This window comes from Oncorhynchus clarkii, chromosome 4 (genome assembly GCF_045791955.1).
Source record: "Oncorhynchus clarkii lewisi isolate Uvic-CL-2024 chromosome 4, UVic_Ocla_1.0, whole genome shotgun sequence".
In the NCBI taxonomy this organism is placed as follows: domain Eukaryota; kingdom Metazoa; phylum Chordata; class Actinopteri; order Salmoniformes; family Salmonidae; genus Oncorhynchus; species Oncorhynchus clarkii.
Window position 1 is genome coordinate 71,292,875 of NC_092150.1, and position 19,457 is coordinate 71,312,331.

Below are 19,457 nucleotides of genomic sequence, written 5' to 3' on the forward strand. Positions count from 1 at the left end.
ATTCCAGACAGCAGTCACAACATTTCACTGTCACATCAATCAATGCGACGCCTCTCTCCCTCCCATCATCATTCCAGTGACATGCTGTATCTGCCCTCTTTCCAATACTCAAGTGTCACTGCCCCATACAGACCCTAGTCAGCCAACCTATCTTCAGATATAAGATCATGGTACTGGGACATTTCCTATTGACTTGGATATGCTCTTCATTATAAAACCCTTGACTCAACATCTTTACTGTTTTTTTTCCAATATGCATCATTTATTCAACGGTTCAATAATTTACTGTACATAATTCATTCAAAACTGGGTGGGAAGCAAATTATTGTGCAATTAATTAATATACTCAATGTATGGTATCAAATACAATTTGATTGGAAATATCTGAAGTCTCACAAAGCCACAAGGCATGGGACATGTTTCTGACTAAGCAGCAGCAGACAATACAGCAGTGTCCTGCCCTGGTTCTGCTGACCGTCTGAACATGATATGGGGAACAATTCTCCTAAAAATAAAGATGAGTCCGCACACACTGACCTGACTGTGAGAGGAGGATAGGAAAGAGAGATCGGGGGAGAGAAAGGTATGGATGAAACAGGATTTCAGCTGGCTGTGAAGAGTCATGACCTTCAGTTTGTAAGACATACAGATTTGTTGTGTACCTAAGGATTTGAACCTCCAAATCCAAATACTCCATGAAAGTAGACATTTTAAATGTATTTAATCACGTTTTACATACATTGATTGTAAATTAGTACATACATTAAGACATTATACATCCACAATCATGTAATAGTGAAAAGTATTCCTTCTTTGAATAAATCATAGTAAAGAATGTAACACAATATACACGGTGTACAAAACACAAGAAACACCATCCTGCCTCAATTCGCAGGGATGTTGACTCCAATCCTTCCCACAGTTGTGTCAAGATGGCTGGATGTCCTTTGGGTGGTGGACCATTCTTGAGACACACGGGAAAGTGTTGAGCGTGAAAAACCAGCAGCGTTGCAGTTCTTGACAGAAACCGGTGAGCCTGACATCTACTACCATACCCTGTTCAAAGGTGCTTAAATCTTTTCTTTCCCATTCACCCTCATTGGCACACATATACAATCCATTGTTTCAAGGCTTAAAATGCCTTCTTTAACCCATCTCCTCCCCTTCATCTAAACTATTTGAAGTGGATTTAACAGGTTACATCAATAAGGAATCATAGCTTTCACCAGATCAGAGACTTTCTCTTCTACCGCACAGCAAGCAGTACCGGAGCGCCAAATCTAGGACCAAAAGGCTCCTCAACAGCTTCTACCCCCAAGCTATAAGACTGCTGAACAATTACTAAAATCACCACCGGACAATTTACATCAACCCCTCCCTTTTTGTACACTGCTGCTACTCGCTGTTTATCTATGCATAGTCACTTCACCCCCACCTACAAATTACCTCAACTAACGTGTACCCCCGCACACTGACTCGGTACCGGTGCCCCCTGTATATAGCCACGTTATTGTTATTCTTATTGTGTTACTTTTTATTTTAGTCTACTTGGTCAATATTTTCTTAACCAACAGAGAGCCTCAAGAAGAGTTAAGGGCTTGTAAGTCAGCATTTCACGGTAAAGTCTACACTGTTGGTTAAGGGCTTGTAAGTCAGCATTTCACGGTAAGTCTACACTGTTGCTTAAGGGCTTGTAAGTCAGCATTTCACGGTAAAGTCTACACTGTTGGTTAAGGGCTTGTAAGTCAGCATTTCACGGTAAAGTCTACACTTGTCGTATTCGGCGCATGTGACAAATAAAGTTTGATCAGTCTGTCAAGGAAAGAGCAGGTGTTCCTAATGTTTACTACACAGTGTATAATACATTTTTCCATTGATCCAGCTTCTGTCCCTTTCCCAACCTAATATCAGTTTACATCATAATATCCCAACAAATGTGTCATTTTTTTGGGGGGGGGACGACAAGATGCAGACACACATTACATTTTCACATCATCATTGAGACTTTCTCACAGTAATCCATAGTTCAGCAATAGTCCATAAGCATGTCTAGTCATACAACGCAGCCCTCAGAGCTAAGCCACACTGCCAAGTCCTCCGTAAAATGTACATAGTTGCCACCATTAATTAGCAGTTTGAATATGCAAGGCATCTACAATGAAAAGTACAAAGTAAAAGAGCACAAAAGTTGAAAAGCTTAAAACAAAAGTTAAGTGAGTCAGGAATTCAGTGTGAAAGTTCAAAGGTCTTCCCTGTACATGTCATTTTCTGAAGAAGTGCTAATGTTAGCTTATATAGGTGCTTGTCATGCCAGCATCTAACGGAATGGAGTTAAATTCTTTGTATACTACAAGGGACTTCAAAATGTAGTAGAAATTAGTCTCAAATAGAAGCCACAGTATATCATCAGTCCCTTCAGTGACATGAATATTAAGAGCATCTAAAAAGATCCTTGACATCTGTCTCTTAGTTTCTTTAAGTATCAACGGAAAGGTTATTACTGTAGTATCATTATTACAAAAGGTCACAGACATTGCTTAGGCACGTGTGATTATGCTTCAAAAAGCTGCATATCTTTTTCTAATCATAGTGGGAATGGGTGCTATTCTGTTCAGTTCCTTACCTTCCTCCCCAACGTGTGCACCCGTTGACTCCCCCTCACGGATTGAAAATTAATAGACTGTTTTAAGATAGCTACACTACATGACCAAAAGTATGTGGACACCTGCTCGTCAATCATCTCATTCCAAAATCATGGGCATTAGTAGAGTTGCTCCCCCTTGCTGTTGTATCAGCCTCCACTCTTCTGGGAAGGATTTCCACTAGACGTTGGAATATTGCTGCGGGGACTTCCATTCAGCCACAAGAGCATTTGTGAGGTCGGGCACTGATGTTGGGAGATTAGGCCTGGCTTGCAGTGGGTATTCCAGTTCATTCCAAAGGTGTTCGATGGGGTTTAGGTCAGGGCTTTGTGCAGGCCAGTCAAGTTCTTCCACATCGATCTCAACAAACCATCTGTATGGACCTCATTTTGTTGCTGAAACAGGAATGGGCCTTCCCAAAAGGGCATGTAGCGTTCCCCCTGGCATCCTCCAAACCCAGATTATTCCGTTGGATCAGATGGTGAAGCGTGATTCATTACTCCAGAGAACACGTTTCCACTGCTCCAGTCCACTCCACTACACCACTCCAACCGACACTTGTTATTGCGCATGGTGATCTTAGGCTTGTGTGCAGCTGCTCAGCCACAGAAACCCATTTCACAAAGCTCCCGACAAACAGTTCTTATGCTGACGTTACTTGCAGAGGTAGTTTGTAAGTGAGTCTTGCAACCGAGGACAGATGATTTTTACGCGCTTCAGCACTCGGGGGTCCCGTTCTGTGAACTTGTTGCCCACCACTTCGCAGCTGAGCCATGTTGCTCCTAGACGTTTCCACTTCACAATAACAGCATTTACAGTTGACTGGGGCAGCTCTAGCAGGGAAGACATTTGACTAACATCCTATGACGGTGCCACATTGAAAGTCAACTGAGCTCTTCAGTAAGGCCATTCTTCTGCCAATGTTTGTCTATGTAGATTGCATGGCTGTGTGCTCAATTGTATACACCTGTCAGCAACGGGTGTAGCTGAAATAGCTGAATCCACTAATTTGAAGGGGTGTCCACATACTTTTGTATATATATAGCACAGGAGGTTGCTGGCACCTTAATTGGGGAGGATGGGCTCATGGTAGTGGCTGAAGCGGAATAGTTGCAAATACATCAAACACATCATGGTTTCCATGTGTTTGATGCCATTCCATTTGCTCTGATCAACCCATTATTATGAGCCATCCTCCTCTCAGCAGCCTCCACTGATATAAAGTGTATCTGGTCGTCCATGCCTACACCAATCCAATACTTCTAAATAAATGAGTGTTCAAGTGCATACTTCGAGGAGAAAGGTAGGGACCCCCTTTGAACCGTTACTATGGCTCTGTCTTCTGGAGGATCCAGACCTCATTTCTGCGGTTGACTAGTTTGAAGGGGCTGTCATAGCCACAGACGTAGTAGGGCATGTCCTTGTAGCGTGCCCCGTCCCTCTGGAGGCTCTCTAGCAGATTCAGAAGCTCCTCACGACTCTTCTGCATGTTGGTGAAACCCCCATACGTCCTGCATGGAAAGACAGGGAGCATGACGAAGGATATATTTTATGAGGGCAGGAAAGAAAGGATACTGGTGTCGTGGTCTATGGTCTACTACTCACAGATGTGTTCATGAACACTAACTGCTGGCCCTATACTGCCTCACATTTCAAACGTCAGCAGGTGAGCGAAACCTGTATTGGTCCATTACCTGACAAACACAGTGAACTCCTTTCTGTTCTCCAGGAAGACTTCTGGGTCGCTGGGCAGGGGCGGGGCGGCCTGGTGCTCCTCTGGGATATAGAAGGACACTGTGAAGGTGGTCTCACAGGCCGGGCCAGCCCCAGGGTCCACCAGACACGTCACTGGAGCTGTCATCTCCACGTTCTCCTCTGGGAGACACATACAAGCCAATGAAAGATGGCCAGATACGCAACACATAACCAGGACCAGGCACAGGCAGTTAGACTGTGGGTATGACAGACACACACAGTGACACAGATAGTGATTCCCTAAGTTTAATACTGGCCATGTGTCCCTGACAAACAGACATTAGATGGTAAGGATATCACATTTTCTAAACAGACACTAAAGCCACGACTGCCCACACAACACACCTTGCCCTATGTACTTACTGCCCATATGTCACATGCCCTAAACACACAGAAATATGATGCACAACACCCTCGTAAAAAATATATGTGCTCCTGCTATCACTTGAGACACACTTTGCCCTCTTTCGTTTGGCATTAGTTCCTACTTCACTGTAGGGTCGTGGGTCACATACATTGAGTGTACCAAACATTAGGAACACCTGCTCTTTCCATGATTGACTGACTAGGTGAAAGCTATGATCTCTTATTGATGTCACCTGTTAAATCCACTACAATCAGTGTCGATGAAGGGGAGGAGACAGGTTAAATAATTATTTTTAAGCCTTGAACGGAGTATGGTTTGGACACACCTACTCATTCAAGGGATTTTCTTTATTTTTACTAGTTTCTACATTGTAGAACAATAGAAGACATCAAAACTATAAAATAACACATATGGAATCATGTAGTAACCAAAAAATTGTTAAACAAATCAAAATATATTTTAAATGAAAGATTATTTTAAGTAGCCACCCTTTGCCTTGACAGCTTTGCACCCTCTTGGCATTCTCTCAACCATCTTCATGAGGTAGTCACCTGGAATGCATTTCAATTAACAGGTGTGCCTTGTTAAAAGTTCACTTGTGGAATTTCTTTCCATCTTAAATGGGTTTGAGACAATCAATTGTGTGGTGACAAAGTAGAGGTGGAATAGAGAAGATAGGGCAATTTGGTCAAATAAGTCCATATTATGGCAAGAACAGCTCAAATAAGCAAAGAGAAACGACAGTCCATCGTTACTTTAAGACATGGTCATTCAATCCGGAAAATGTCAAGAATTTTGAAGGTATCTTCAAGTGCAGTCGCAAAAACCATCAAGCGTTATGATGAAACTGGCTCTCATGAGGACCACCACAGGAAAGGAAGACCCAGAGTTACCTCTGTTGCAGAGGATAAGTTTATTAGAGTTACCAGCCCAAATAAATGCTTCAGAGTTCAAGTAACAGACATCAACATCAACTGTTCAGAGGAGACTGCGTGAATCATGCCTTCATGGTCGAATTACTGCAAAGAAACCACTACTAAAAGGACACTAATAAGAAAAAAAAAGAGAGACTTGCTTGGGCCAAGAAACATGAGCAGTGGACCGGTGGAAATCTGTCCAAATGTGAGATTTCTGGTTCCAACCGCCGTGTCTTTGTGAGATGCAGAGCAGGTGAACAGATGATCTCTGCATGTGTGGTTCCCACCATGAAGCATGGAGGAGGTGGTGTGCTGGTGACACGGTCTGTGATTTATTTCAAGTTCAAGGCACACTTAACCAGCATGGCTACCACAGAATTCTGCAGAGATACGCCATCCCATCTGGTTTGCACTTAGTGGCACTATCATTTGTTTCTCAACAGGACAATAATCCAACACCTCCAGGCTGTGTAAGGACTATTTGACCAAGAATGAGGGTGATGGAGTGCTGCATCAGATGACCTGGCCTCCACAATCACCGACCACAACCAAATTGAGATGGTTTGGGTGAGTTGGACCGCAGAGTAAAGGAAAAGCAGTCAACAAGGGCTCAGCATATGTGGGAACTCCTTCAAGACTGTTGGAAAAGCATTCCAGGTGAAGCTGGTTGAGAGAATGCCAAGAGTGTGCAAAGCTGTCATCACGGCAAAGGGTGGCTACTTTGAAGAATCTAAAACATATTTTCATTTATTTAACACTTTTTTTGGTTATTGCATGATTCCATATGTGTTATTTCATAGTTTTGATGTCTTCACTATTATTCTACAATGTAGAAACTAGTAAACATAAAGAAAAACCCTTGAATGAGTAGGTGTCCAAACATTTGACTGGTACTGTATACGTTTGATAAGTTTTGTATAACAACAAAAGTGGCATGAAGATCATTTTCACCATAATAATGCACCTTTATAATAAAGCGTTACATGCATAATCGCATTTGTCGTAACTTATGAGAACGGTGCAAATGCAATCGAGTATCAAATCACACGCATCATCAAAACAGCCTCTAGTACTTTATAAACTCACCTCACTGTGATTATAAATTTGAAGAAATTAGTTAAACAGCAGGTTGAAACACTGTAAACAAAATGGACAGCGCTTTCTAAGGTGATGATTAATTAAAAACACTCATGTATATTAGAGCTGATGCCCAGAAAAAAAACATTTAAAATTATGATTGTGCCATTATACAATACATAGTCTACTGCATATTATGCACTGCAGAAAAACAACAAAACTGATGTAAGATTTATTTGATACATAATTGAGTGTGGACTGTATTATGCACACTAGATGGACTGGTTACCTTACGCTACGCTCCAAACTACAGTTGAAGTCGGAGGTTTACATACACCTTAGCCAAATACATTTAAACCCAGTTTTTCACAATTCCTGACACATTTAATCCTAGTAAAAATTCCCTGTCTTAGGTCAGTTAGGATCACCACTTTATTTTAAGAATGTGAAATGTCAGAATGTCAGCTTTTATTTCTTTCATCACATTCCCAGTGGGTCAGAAGTTTACATACACTCAATTAGTATTTGGTAGCATTGCCTTTAAATTGTTTAACTTGGGTCAAATGTTTTGGGTAGCCTTCCACAAGCTTCCCACAATAAGTTGGGTCAATTTTGGCCCATTCCTCCTGACAGAGCTGGTGTAACTGAGTCAGGTTTTTAGACCTCCTTGCTCGCACACGCTTTTTCATTTCTACCCACAAATTTCCTATAGGATTGAGGTCTGGGCTTTGTGATGGACACTCCGATACCTTGACTTTGTTGTCCTTAAGCCATTTTGCCACAACTTTAGAAGTATGCTTGGGGTCAATGTCCATTTGGAAGACCCATTTGCGAACAAGCTTTAAGAACATGATGCTGCCACCCCCGTTCTTCACGGTTGGGATGGTGTTCTTCGGCTTGCAAGCCTCCCCCTTTTTCCTCCAAACATAACGATGGTCATTATGGCCAAACAGTTATATTTTTGTTTCATTATACCAGAGGACATTTCTCCAAAAAGTACGATCTTTGTCCCCATGTGCAGTTACAAACAGCAGTCTGGCTTTTTTATGGTGCTTTTGAAGCAGTGGCTTCTTCCTTGCTGAGTGGCCTTTCAGGTTATGTCGATATAGGACTCGTTTTACTGTGGATATAGATACTTTTGTACCCATTTCCTCAACATCTTCACAAGGTCCTTTGCTGATGTTCTGGGATTGATTTGCACTTTTCGTACCAAAGTACGTTCATCTCTAGGAGGCAGAACGCGTGTCCTTCCTGAGCGGTATAATGGCTGCGTGGTCCCATGGTGTTTATACTTGCATATTACATTTTGTACAGATGGACATGGTACCTTCGGGCATTTGGAGATTGCTCCTAAGGATGAACCAGACTTGTGGAGGTCTACAATTTGTTTTCTGAGGTCTTGGCTGATTTCTTTTGATTGTCCCATGATGTCAAGCAAAGACGCAATGCGTTTGAAGGTAGACCTTGAAATACATCCACAGTTACACCTCCAATGGACTCAAATGATGTCAATTAGCCTATCAGAAGCTTCTAAAGACCTTTTGCCACATTTCAGGCTTCAAACATAAAGATATAAAACTGTATTTTTTTGTGAAGAATCAACAACAAGTGGGACACAATCATGAAGTGGAACGATATTTATTGGATATTTCAAACTTTTTTAACAAATCAAAAACTGAAAAATTGGGCGTGCAAAATTATTCAGCCCCTTTACTTTCAGTGCAGCAAACTCTCTCCAGAAGTTCAGTGAGGATCTCTGAATGATCCAATGTTGACCTAAATGACTAATGATGATAAATACAATCCACCTGTGTGTAATCAAGTCTCCGTATAAATGCACCTGCACTGTGATAGTCTCAGAGGTCCGTTAAAAGCGCAGAGAGCATCATGAAGAACAAGGAACACACCAGGCAGGTCCGAGATACTGTTGTGAAGAAGTTTAAAGCCGGATTTGGATACAAAAATATTTCCCAAGCTTTAAACATCCCAAGGAGCACTGTGCAAGCGATAATATTGAAATGGAAGGAGTATCAGACCACTGCAAATCTACCAAGACCCTCTAAACTTTCAGCTCATACAAGGACCTGCCTGGTGTGTTCCTTGTTCTTCGCAAATTTCAAGGGGGCCGAATACTTTCGCAAGGCACTGTATATATATATCCATGAGTCTGGACAGAACGTATAGCCTTAGACCATGCTGTTGATTCATTGATTGTGCAGGGCGGCTTACAGTTAGTCTACAATTTGTATTTGATTTTGAACAGCCTAGTAATAGGGATTGTTTTGAATTTTCATAATTAATTGGGTGACACATCACACACAGAATTCCCTATTTGAGTCCATACAGAAGACATTTTCCCCCTGCCTATTTGATAATGGGCCATTTTAAATCGAAACTAATTTGACATATCAGTAAAGACAAGATTAAATTGAGAATAGTCTGATGGGTGAAAATCAGTTGATGAGAGAACAGCTGTGCAGCCTGAGGCAAGGAACAGAGCACAAGCTTTTTCTGCTTCTTTCTCAAATCATCAATAGCCTATAGTTGCTCCATGCAATTAGTTTTACATTTATTTAACTAGGCAAGTCAGTTAAGAACAAATTCTTATTTACAATGACGGCCTACACCGGCCAAACCCGGACGACGCTGGGCCAATTGCGTGCCACCCTATGGGACTCCCAATCGCAGCCGGTTGTGATACAGCCTGGATTCGAACAAGGCTGTATCTAGCACTAAGATGCAGTGCCTTAGACCGCTGCACCACTCGGGAGCCCATATATGATTTGATTTCTAAGACATTCTAAGATTTGTTTCATTCACAACTAAAGTTGCCAAATAACTGTAAATCTAGCATATAGGACCTGTTTCAAGTGATCATTTATACACTCAATATAGCCATGCCATATGCGCACTCACTCAGTAATGGGGGAAAAAAATATCATTTTATAGCTAAGATCAATTATAATATTCTTACTATAAACTCATAAAATAAATGCGCAGGATTTATAAGCATATCGTGTCAGCCAAATTAACTAGCCTACAGCCGTTGGCATGGAGCATAGCCAGATACAGTAGGCCAACTGATATTCTGAAATATATTTTCTTCATATCATAATATTTCTTTAGACCCGACTACAATAAATAATGGATTTATTGTGATGGTGTATGTTAAATTGAGATATATATGTATATATAGCTGAAGTTGGAGACATAGCAGCTTGTATGTGTGGAAGCCTGGAGATGCTAAACGTGTTTATGTTAATTAACGGTCAATTACCGTGAGACCAGCAGTCTTTTGCATGACAATAATTGGCTGACAAAATGTAATTACCGCCACAGCCCTAGCCAGGCTCACCGGTTTGTGTCAAGAACTGCAATGCTGCAGGGTTTTTCACGCTCAACAGTTTCCAGTGCATATCAATAATGGTCCACCGCGCAAAGGACATCCAGCCAACTGGACACAACTGCGTGAAGCACTGGAATCAATATGGGCCAGTATCCCTGTGGAATGCTTTCGACGCCTTGTAGAGTCCATGCCCCGACAAATTGAGGCTGTTCTGAGGGCAAAAGGGGGTGCAACTCAATATTAGGAAGGTGATCCTAATGTTTTGTACACTCAGTGTAAATTTATCCAAAGGGACTTGGTCATGCTTGCATACATATTACATATGGGTGGTCCTGGAAATCGAATTCACTATCCTCACATTGCAAGCGCCATGCTCTACCAACTGAGCAATAGTTAAAGTGCCTGTAAGCATGTTTGTTTCTAAGTGAGTAGCCTAACACCTAATGACTGAAAGTGTGACTTACTGTTGTGGTTGTTGCCCTGGATGTAGCTGAACAGGCGTCGGAACCCAGTGCTTATCGCAGCCTGCTGCTCCATACCAGTCAGAGTAGTGCTTATCCAGTTGGTTGTCTGATAGGTACGGACCTCATAGTCAGGAGCCTGAACCACACACACACACACACACACACACACACACACACACACACACACACACACACACACACACACACACACACACACACACACACACACACACACACACACACACACACACACACACACACACACACACACGTTGTAAACTTGTACTTGTTCATCCAGAAAAGGTATATCCATATCTAAGCTGACTGGGTACTAAGAACCACCAACCTTATTCTCCTCGTTAGGTGTAAACTTTGGATTCTGCAAAGTAGTCGAAAAAATAGCTTGCCCAATTGTTTTCAGCATTGTGGGAGGTTTCTGACCAGTCCTAAAGTCCTTCTCATTCAATACTTGATGTTCAAAGCTAAAGAAAAAAAGGTAAAACTAATATAAAACACAACTTCGCTGATCATACCACAAAACAACTATAACTTAAAATCAATCATTCACAACCTGTTCCTAGATAGTCATATTCACGACAACAACTTGCCTCTCCCCACAGGTAGCTAGCGAGATAAAGAGTCTAAAACGACAGTCCTTACCTTCTTCGAAATCACTGGTGTGTCAACGTACTAGCTATGCATTTATCGTTTTTCCTGGATAGAAATTACAAAATGGTCAAAATGTAGGTGTTTCATAACAGGGAGGGCGAGGTCATTGGGGGAGCTGTGCGTTTGTTGTTATAAAATCCCTTCGGTCACATGATATTTACGTAGCAACGACAGAAAAACGTGTATCCTGATTGGCTGCCCAGAGTTTTTGTAAGCCATAAAATACAGAAAAGGACAAAACATGTTTATTCAAAGTTTGAACGTAACAAAAATACATGTAACAAATATTGAGGCTTCCAAACACTAAAATAAGTGCATGGTTTATAAGAAAGGCATTAAAAGCAAGCCCACACAATTATAACACATTTATATAACAAATATATACTGAACAAAAATGTAAATGCAACATGCAACATTTTCAAAAATGTTACTGAGTTACAGTTCATATAAGGAAATCAATCAATTGAAATAAATTCGTTAGGCCCTAATCTATGGATTTCACATGACGGGGCAGGGGCAAAGCCATGGGTGGGCTTGGAGGACATAGGAGCCAGGCCCAGCCAATCAGAATGAGTTTTCCCAACAAAAGGGGTTTATTACAAAAGTCCTCAGTTTCATCAGCTGTCAGGGTGGCTGGTCTCAGAAGATCCCACAGGTGAAGAAGCCAGATGTGGAGGTCCTAGACTGGCATGGTTACACAAGGTCTATGGTTGTGAGGCCGGCTGGACATACTACTAAATTCTCTAAAACGATGTTGGTATAGAAATTAACATTAAATTATCTGGCAACCGATCTGGTGGACATTCCTGCAGTCAGCATGCCAATTACACGCTCCCTCAAAACTTGAGACTGTGGCATTGTGTTGTGTGACAAAACTGCACATTTTAGAGTGGCCGTTTATTGTCCCCAGCACAAGGTGCACCTGTGTAATGATCATGCTTTTTAATCAGCTTCTTGATATGCCACACCCATCAGGTGGATGGATTATCTTGGCAAATGAGAAATGCTGACTAACAGGGAGGTAAACAAATGTGTGCACATAATTTGAGAGAATTAAGCTTTTTGTGCATATGGAACATTTCTGGGATCTTTTATTTCAGTTCATAAAACATGGGACCAACACTTTACATGTTGCGTTTTATATTTTGTTCAGTATAAGTAAGCCTTAAAGCCTGTGATTTACCATCAGTCTAAAATTTAGCACAAATCAAAAAAAAACTAAGGGAAATACTGCATCTAAGAATCAATTCCACAATATAAAATAGTTGGTCAAGTAAATATTGTATACTATTTGGGTGGACATAAAGAGGGGAGATGGAGTTTGATACCGATAGATGAAAATTATTCAACATTTGTCAAAAAAAATGTTTTAAACCAACCCAATTTGGTAGTCAAATAGCTAGATAAACATTTGTACATGTATAAGTAAAGCAACAACATAAGTTACTAAATAATATTTACATATATACAACATTTATGTCACAGAGGCCACATGTACCTTCAGCCTTCACTTGATTGAGGGGGACCTCTGTTCTACCTTTGACCATGCCATCACAGCCTGGGACCTCTCTCCCTTCTCTCTACTATACTCCTTTGCTCTGCTCTGCTCCCATTACTTCATTTTGAGGGCAATATTCTTCCTGCGAGGGGTATCTTTTTGGACCTGACGAGCCCGCGTGCCAAAGCCCAGAGACTGTAGAGACTCAGTCATATACCTCTGGGTGGGAGAGACACAAAGCATCACCAGCAGCTTCGCATCCCCACCTAGTGGAGAAGGAGAAGAGGATAGAGAAGAGAGGGGAGAGGGGGAGGAGAATGGTTAGTCATTATCAACTGCAGTCAAGGAAAACAACAAACTGTGTGTGTGTGTGTGTGTGTGTGCGTGTGTGTGTGTGTGTGTGTGTGTGTGTGTGTGTGTGTGTGTGTGTGTGTGTGTGTGTGTGTGTGTGTGTGTGTGTGTGTGTGTGTTACCAATGGCATCCTGCAGTAGGTGTGTGAGCTTGCTGTTTCTGTAGGGCACATGTGGCCGTTGCTCTGCCAGAGCTCCCAGTACGTCAGACAGAGCAGACAGACTGCGGTTTATACACGACGTCTCCCACAGGGCAGCGCCAGTCACCCCTGACATACCTACAGTTACACAAACACACGTCCAAACAGTTACACACACAGCATACACATAGTCATCCCCCCTACACCATCGGAGAGAACACCATTGCTACACAACAATCACAGACCATGGTGGATGAGTTTGGTGTTGTTTTCACGACTCACCCACGCACTCGCTACCTGCAAGGTCCACCAGCTGTAGTTTGGTCCTGAAGGGAGCCTGGGCGGTGCTGGCTCTGGGGGAGGGGCAAGAGGAGTGAATGGGGGAGTGGCTGGGGGAGTGGTAGGGCGAGGAGGAGGAGCTAGCGGAACGCTCGTCCCCCGATTGGCGGGCCATTGGGTTGGCACGGCGACAGCGGGGGCTCCACCACTCCTTCTGGGCCTTGCGCTGCATGTCTTTCTTGACACTTTGCAACCTACGAGCTGGACAGCACAGCACCACAGACACAGTCAATAAAGGAATATAGCAGCAAGATATCATGACAAGAAATCAATAAACATTCTGTAAAGCTTGTCATTTTTCATTTGTCAGTAATCAGATGTTTGTGTGTGTGTCTCACCCAGGGCCAGTGCATTGGGGCTCTTGGAGGAGACAGTGAGGGTGACTATGAGATGAGAGCGTGAGGAGTCTCTGTGGACCAGTGTAGGGCAGCGAGCCCTCAACCTCAGAACAGAACTGATCAGCTGCATCACATCTGCTGAGCTTCTCACCAACCTGGGAGGAGAACACAGTCAGCAATACAGTACTTCAACTCACATAAATCTCACACACACAGAAACGGTCACTATTCTATCACCAATCCAATAGATATGTCTCTAAACTCACTCAATTAATCACTCACATACACACCACGCACGCACGCACACACACAGTAAAGGACTACTCACACGTAGGAGAGTAAGGGCACCTCGCTGGTCCCTGTGCTGGTAGTGATGACATCTCTCTTGGCGCCCATGGCAACCCCGTCCTCGTCTTTAGCCAGCAGATCCAACACCTCGTTGTTGTACACCTCCACCACAGACACCTCCACCGTGTGACTCTCAGCAGGTTTCTCCGATATCATCCTGTCAGATAGCACACACACATACAAAAGTAAACAAGATAAAACAAGTATAAACATGCATCCATGTACAAGTATAGCTCCTTCTCTCATCACCCTAACCCTAGTATGAACACCAAACTTTGAATTCTCCTTTCCCTCCCTCCCTCCCTCCCTCCCTCCCTCCCTCCCTCCCTCCCTCCCTCCCTCCCACCTGAAGAGTTCAGTGGCTGCTTTGGGAATAACGCCTTGCCGGGCCTCCCCCTGTGGTCCTGAGGGGTCCTCAGCCTGGGCGCCGATCATGGTGTGTGTCTTCCCACTGCCTGTCTGTCCGTACGCCATGATGCACACGTTATACCTGACCGAACAATAGGAGAATCAGTCTGTGAAATAGAGACTTGCTGTTTCTATTAACTTAGCTGTTTGTTATTCAGACGTCGTCTCACTGGATTTAATTCCTCATTCTGCTTAGTCTATTTAATAACGTTTCACATGGTCTGCTTTGCCTCTGGTCCTGATCCAATGGAGCACTCAATCACAACACTAATTCTCTGAGGCAATCATCTCTACTGTAAATAGGAGGTTGGCTTTTTTTATATTTTAGAAGTTCTGAGATGCTGTGAGGAAGGCAATAGAATTACATTAGCGATCAGTGTTTCCCCTTAGCAGCACAAGGTCACATTAACTCACCCATCCAGCAGAGATGTGAGGAGAGGCTTCACTTCCTCAAACACGACATCCTGGGAGTCCTCAGGACCATGCACCCTGGAAACACATGCTTGATAAGCTTCATACATCTGAAGCTGTGACACATACTACAATACAACTGCTGACAGAATGTAAATATAGAATAGCAACAATAATCAAAGTTATTATCATGTTATATTACCTCTCAAACTCAAACATCTTGTTCAGCCCCAGGTTCCCCATTCTAGTACAATTCACAACAACTGTATCCTGGAAAACAGGCAAAACAACAGTGAGGCAGGCAGGTGATTTCAGAATGACTCATTCAACCCAATCACAGACCTAACAATAAATAAGATGTATGTACTCACATCATTGACTGCCTGAACCACCTCTTCTGTTGTAGCAGGCCTGAACAGAAAACAATCATGACTATTATAAAACTGTACTGTTCTAAATTGTTGTTACTAAGAGGATGTTAAATGCACTAATTAAAGTGATACTTCAGGATTTTGGCAATGAAGCCCTTTATCTCCCTCCACCATCCCCCCTCTTCGGAGGACAGATATCTTAATTTTTTTACAGATTTTTTGATACACATACATACACGTTACATATATGTTAGATACATGGTACTTTTAAATAAAGCAGTCACGTAACAATAATACATTATCAAACAAACTCTTTAAACCCGTCAGTCCATCCCACCTATCACCATAGACCTCAGCTCTTTAATCCCACCCCTCAGCCACTCTCAGTCCATCCCACCTATCACCATAGACCTCAGCTCTTTAATCGGGGCGGCAGGGTAGCCTAGTGGTTAGAGCGTTGGACTAGTAACCGGAAGGTTGCGAGTTCAAACCCCCGAGCTGACAAGGTACAAATCTGTCGTTCTGCCCCTGAACAGGCAGTTAACCCACTGTTCCCAGGCCGTCATTGAAAATAAGAATTTGTTCTTAACTGACTTGTCTGGCTAAATAAAGGTAAAAAAAAAAAAAAAAATCCCGCCACTCTCAGCCCATCCCACCTATCATCATAGACCTCAGCTCTTTAAACCCAACCCTCAGCCACTCTCAGCCCAACCCACCTATCATCATAGATCTCAGCTCTTTAAACCCAACCCTCAGCCACTCTCAGCCCATCCAACCTATCACCATAGACCACCCCTCAGCCACTCTCAGCCCATCCCACCTATCACCATAGACCACCCTGTTTTGGTTACCATGTGCCATATATTTTTCAATTGTGCTGTGATGTTTTACAACATTTTATAACCTTTTTAATCATATATTATCCACAGATTGTGAGCTAAAGATGAAAGCCTTTTCTACGAGTATTATTATATTATTTATTGACTGACTACGGCTTTCCAAATTCCCCAACACTGCTATTTGTAAGGTTAATTTTAAGTGCATGTTATGACTTTTTAACCATTCCTGAACCTGTGACCAGAAACCGGCCCTTTGTCTACTTCCCCAGAGGCAGATGAACTAGTGGATACCATTTTTATGTCTCTGTGTCCAGTATGAAGGTAGTATGCTAGTACAAACCCATAGACTTCCAGTCATTGCACTAGCGCTTATTAGCATTGGCTCGAGAAACTACATCTAACTTCCTTCATACAGGACACAGAGACATACAAATGGTATCCACAAGTTCATCTGACTTCAGGGAAGTAGATAAAGGGCCTCATTCCCAAAATCCCAAAGTATCCCTTTAAAATGTACAGTACTGCTCAAAAATATATTATCTGACAAACTTACCCTATTGCTAATGTTGATCCCTGGCCATCGTCAAAGGGAAGGACTGGACGCACTCTGCAGTGGACCCTGATGTTCCCCCGCAGCTCCTGAAGAGCAACAATGAGAGAGAAAGAGAGAGAGTGAGAGAAAGAGAGAGAGACAGAGATGGAAGCAAAGACAGAGACAAAGACAAAAAAAGAATGGCAGTCACTGTAGACTATTAAAATGTAGTCAAGATCCTCACCACCAAGGTGTTGTGAAGTATCTTCCTCCTCTCCCTCTCAGTCCTGCTCCGCTCCTTCTCCTCCAGTAGAGAGCGCTCTAGAGCCTCCATCTGAGCCTGCAAACCTGAGGACAGATACACAGAAAATAGGATAATAATAACAGCACCATCACATATAATAACCAAATTATGAGGGCTTTTTTGTTGTTGCTTCAATGGTGTTACACAAACCGTGACAGTAACATCATGCATGTGCCAGGCTAAGCCACTAAATGCAATGTCATGCCATGAGAAACACAAATAATTGTGCCTAGTCCAGGTAATACCTTTAGACCCAAGTCCTTAATCTCAGTGGAAACATAGATACACCCACTCATACACTCACACGCGCTGTAATGAAGCAATCAAAGCCATATAAGAACTCCTGGAATCCTCTGGACGACATGACATGAACTCTAGTCTCAAGAGTCAGACCTCCTCACTATTCATTACTATTACATGTAATTAACCTCCTCTTAGAGAATGCAAACTACAACTACAACAAGCAGGGTAATAGCTAAGGAAAGAGATCCTCTCCTGCTGCTGATGGTTATTGTATTTGACCTGTCCTGTTCATGAGCTAAGACTTAAGCCCGAGGGGTTATGTGTGTGCTCATTGTGCCGGACTTACAGGGACAGTTGATGGATTAATCTAAGTCATTGTTTTGATAGGAGGCTGGGTTGCTCAACCATCTGACATCCTTCCTGAATGAAGGGTAGCTCGAGATGCAACTGCAGGGTCCACAGAGTATTCGCAAAATAAAAATATTAATCCATGATCTATAAATGACATGAATAATGCTTCATAAATTGCAATAAATCATACTGGTTCATAAATACAATATTTGTGCCTACATTGACATTTTCTCCAAAAGCTGACTGATTTGGGATCAGCGCTACTGCCTTACATATACATGAACTATTTCAAGCCAAACAACAAAACTGACCCTGGACCTGTGGGAAACGAAGCCAATAGGATCAGGTATATATAGGCTAGGGGCTTTTCCCACAGGCCCAACAGACAGCCAGGTTTAACCAAGTGACGTGGGATAAGTTCCTCGAGCTTGTCACCATGGCGACCAGGTGACGCAGAGGACAGGTCTCACAACCTTTCCAAACCTCGCTGACAGAGTCATATTGGAGGGCTGGGTGAAGGAGGGGTTAGAGGGGGAGAGAGGATTATCCCCAAGGCAAACAACCTCTTAACATACGGCCTAGGGGCACGGTAAATAAGATACTTGAGAATGGGAGAAAGACAGAGAGAGAGGGAGACATAGAGAGACTATGTACAGACTCAGTGAGCATAGCCTTGCTATTAAGAAGGGCCGCCGTGGGCAGACCTGGCTCTCAAGAGAAGACAGGCTATGTGCACACTGCTGCACTTCCTAACCTCCTGCCCAATGTATGACCATATTAGAGACACATATTTACACAGATCCACAAATAATTCGAAAACAAACCCGATTTTGATAAACTCCCATATCTACTGGGTGAAATACCACCGTGTGCCATCACAGTAGCAAGATTTGTGACCTGTTGCCACAAGAAAAGGTCAACCAGTGAAGAACAAGCACCATTGTAAATACAACCCATATTTATGCTTATTTAATTTCCCTTTTGTACTTCAACCATTTGTACATCGTTACAACACTGTACATAGACATAATATGACATTTGTAATGTCTTTATTCTTTTGAAACTTCTGTGAGTGTAATGTTTACCGTTAATTTTTATTGTTTATTTCACTTTTGTATATTATCTACCTCACTTGCTTTGGCAATGTTAACATATGTTTCCCATGCCAATAAAGGCCCTTGAATTGAATTGAATTGAATTGAGAGAGAGAGAGAGAGAGAGAGAGAGAGAGAGAGAGAGAGAGAGAGAGAGAGAGAGAGAGAGAGAGAGAGAGAGAGAGACAGACAGAGAGGCAAGAGAAAGGGAGTGACAGAGAGAAACAGACAGAGAGAAGCAGAAGTACAAGGGGATAAGTGTGACACACATTGATTGAGTGAAATCATAAATCCGACCACAGGTAGTCTACTCACTGTGCACATCATTGCCATGGTGGCCCTGGAGGGCGAAGCTGGCTTGGCCGACTTGTTCCAGCAGCAGCCTGCTCTGGTTCTCCAACTCAGTGGCGAAGTTCACATAAACCGCAAACACCTTTCTCAGGTCCTGCTTCAACATCTAGAATAACACACAAATAATACCATGAATGTGTGGTCATGTGTGTTCAGGTCATCAATGACTCTAGTACAGTATTTCAACCTATACACACTACCGTTCAAAAGTTTGGGGTCACTTAGAAATGTCCTTGTTTTTGAAAGAAAAGCACATTTTTTTGTCCGTTAAAATAACATCAAATTGATCATAAATACAGTGT

General features: G+C 42.6%; 2 protein-coding genes across 4 annotated transcripts in view; both read right to left on the reverse strand.

Moving 5' to 3' along the window:
* Positions 1-696: 696 nt before the first annotated feature.
* On the reverse strand, positions 697-11,389 carry LOC139407250 (heme binding protein 2). 2 transcript variants are annotated; one of them, XR_011634079.1, is made up of 6 exons: positions 11,229-11,385; positions 10,915-11,050; positions 10,569-10,704; positions 4,337-4,517; positions 3,691-4,153; positions 697-2,725 (listed from the first exon to the last, which is right to left on the reverse strand). XR_011634079.1 is itself a non-coding variant. In XM_071150863.1 (5 exons), exons 2-5 carry the CDS (start codon positions 10,990-10,992, stop codon positions 3,970-3,972), a joined length of 579 nt encoding a protein of 192 aa, XP_071006964.1. In that variant the 5' UTR covers positions 10,993-11,050; positions 11,229-11,389; the 3' UTR covers positions 697-3,969. The 2 variants fall into 2 exon arrangements, 1 of the variants encoding a protein (XP_071006964.1); XM_071150863.1 differs by having other exon boundaries at positions 697-4,153; positions 11,229-11,389.
* Positions 11,390-11,570: 181 nt separating this feature from the next.
* The window catches only part of LOC139407252 (kinesin family member 25), a 274,790-nt gene continuing 266,903 nt past the window's right edge, over positions 11,571-19,457 (reverse strand). The window contains exons 4-15 of one of the 2 annotated variants that reach the window (XM_071150867.1): positions 19,120-19,261; positions 17,057-17,160; positions 16,834-16,919; positions 15,442-15,481; positions 15,273-15,340; positions 15,074-15,148; positions 14,598-14,741; positions 14,232-14,408; positions 13,904-14,058; positions 13,509-13,766; positions 13,209-13,364; positions 11,571-13,001 (exon numbers count right to left, since the gene is read on the reverse strand). In XM_071150867.1, the coding sequence (XP_071006968.1) occupies positions 12,850-13,001; positions 13,209-13,364; positions 13,509-13,766; positions 13,904-14,058; positions 14,232-14,408; positions 14,598-14,741; positions 15,074-15,148; positions 15,273-15,340; positions 15,442-15,481; positions 16,834-16,919; positions 17,057-17,160; positions 19,120-19,261 (1,557 nt within the window). In that variant the 3' untranslated portion in view covers positions 11,571-12,849. The remainder of the gene's footprint in view (positions 13,002-13,208; positions 13,365-13,508; positions 13,767-13,903; positions 14,059-14,231; positions 14,409-14,597; positions 14,742-15,073; positions 15,149-15,272; positions 15,341-15,441; positions 15,482-16,833; positions 16,920-17,056; positions 17,161-19,119; positions 19,262-19,457) is intronic. The other variant, XM_071150866.1, reaches the window with a different exon arrangement.

What these genes read in the sequence shown, in the direction of transcription:
- LOC139407250 (XM_071150863.1), bottom strand. Translation starts at nt 10,992, where the DNA reads ATGCTGAAAACAATTGGGCAAGCTATTTTTTCGACTACTTTGCAGAAT. An exon ending in CACCTAACGAGGAGAATAAG is followed by an intron (nt 10,705 to 10,914) that starts GTTGGTGGTTCT and finishes TGTGTGGTTCAG; the next exon opens with GCTCCTGACTATGAGGTCCG. An exon ending in CCAGGGCAACAACCACAACA is followed by an intron (nt 4,518 to 10,568) that starts GTAAGTCACACT and finishes TGTGTCTCCCAG; the next exon opens with AGGAGAACGTGGAGATGACA.